This window comes from Eimeria mitis, genomic scaffold, assembly GCF_000499745.2.
Source record: "Eimeria mitis Houghton genomic scaffold, Emh_scaff3641, whole genome shotgun sequence".
Taxonomy (NCBI): Eukaryota; Apicomplexa; class Conoidasida; order Eucoccidiorida; family Eimeriidae; genus Eimeria; species Eimeria mitis.
In genome coordinates, this window is record NW_013571983.1 from 162 (window position 1) to 1,382 (window position 1,221).

Consider the following 1,221-nt stretch of genomic DNA (forward strand, 5'->3'; position numbering starts at 1 on the left):
AATAAAAATAAAAATAATTTATATATACTAGGGGGGCCCCCTCTATGTAGGGCGGGGGGCCCCCTGGTGTTGTGTATGTATTTTGTTGCTTATTGTACTTTATTGTTGTTATTTTATAATTTTATTTAATTTATTTTTATTTGTTTTAATTAAACAACAAACATTTACATAAAAAAACAAAAAAAAAAACAAAAACAGGATGGAGGGGAGGAGGCAGTGGCTGCTGCGGTGTATGCTGAGGTCTGCTGCTGCAGCAGCGCAGCTTATATGTTATTTATTTTAGTTTTTATAAATTAAAAAATAAATAAAAAACAAAAGACATGCATTTAATATATACTGCTGCTGCCCCCCTATGCATGCTGTGTTTTCTTTGTTTGTATGGTTGCTCTTTGTTTGTAATAAATAAAAAAATAAGTTTATAAAAACAATAAAATAAATAAAAGCAACAATATAACTCTTCTCTTATCCTCTATAGGGTTGACCTGCAGCAGCAGCAGCAACAGCAGCAACAGCAGCAGCAGCAGCAGCAGCAGCAGCAGCAGCAGCAGCAGCAGAAATTTACACAGCGACTACTCAAAAACAACTCCAAAGCGAGGTGTATATTCATCTCCTTCTTTCTTTCTTTTCTTTTGTCTTTATTTTATTTTATTTATCTTCTGCTGCCTCTCTCCCCCTACCGCATACACAGGAGAGCTGTCGTTGCTGCTGCTGCTCCTGCTGCTGCTGCTGCTGCTGCTGCTGCTGCAGCAACTGTTATACATTAACTTTCTTTTCCTGGCGCTTCATACACTCCAACTCAACAGCTCGCTGCTGCATATACACCTCACAGCAGCAGCAGCAGCAGCAGCAGCAGCAGCAGCAGCAGCAGCAGCAGGTGGTGGCCTCTCTAGCTGGCGTCTGCTTCTGGCAAAAAAGCAGCAGCAGCAGCAGCGCAGCAGCAGCAGCGCAGCAGCAGCAGCAGCAGCAACAACAACAACAACGCAGCAGCAGCAACAGCAGCAGCTGCAACAGCAGCAACAGCAGCAGCAGCAGCAGCAGCAGCTCCTATCGGTCTTTGTCTATCATCACTCTTGTCTTCTTTGCTGCTGCTGCTGCTCCTGTACAACTGACTGACCGCTGCTGCTGCTGCTGCTGCTGCTGCTGTTGCTGCTGCTGCTGCTGCTGCTGCAGCTGGTGGTGAACTGCTGAGGTGTATACGCATACAGCCTGCAGTTGCTGCCT

The 1,221-nt window shown here is 44.7% G+C and overlaps 1 protein-coding gene across 1 annotated transcript in view; it reads left to right on the forward strand.

Moving 5' to 3' along the window:
* Nucleotides 1-232: 232 nt before the first annotated feature.
* EMH_0068080 (uncharacterized protein) overlaps nt 233-1,221 on the forward strand; it is a gene marked incomplete at both ends in the record, with an annotated part of 1,747 nt that continues 758 nt past the window's right edge. Inside the window, 2 exons of the mRNA XM_013498693.1 lie at nt 233-240; nt 476-595. Coding sequence (XP_013354147.1) covers nt 233-240; nt 476-595 — 128 coding nt within the window. The remainder of the gene's footprint in view (nt 241-475; nt 596-1,221) is intronic.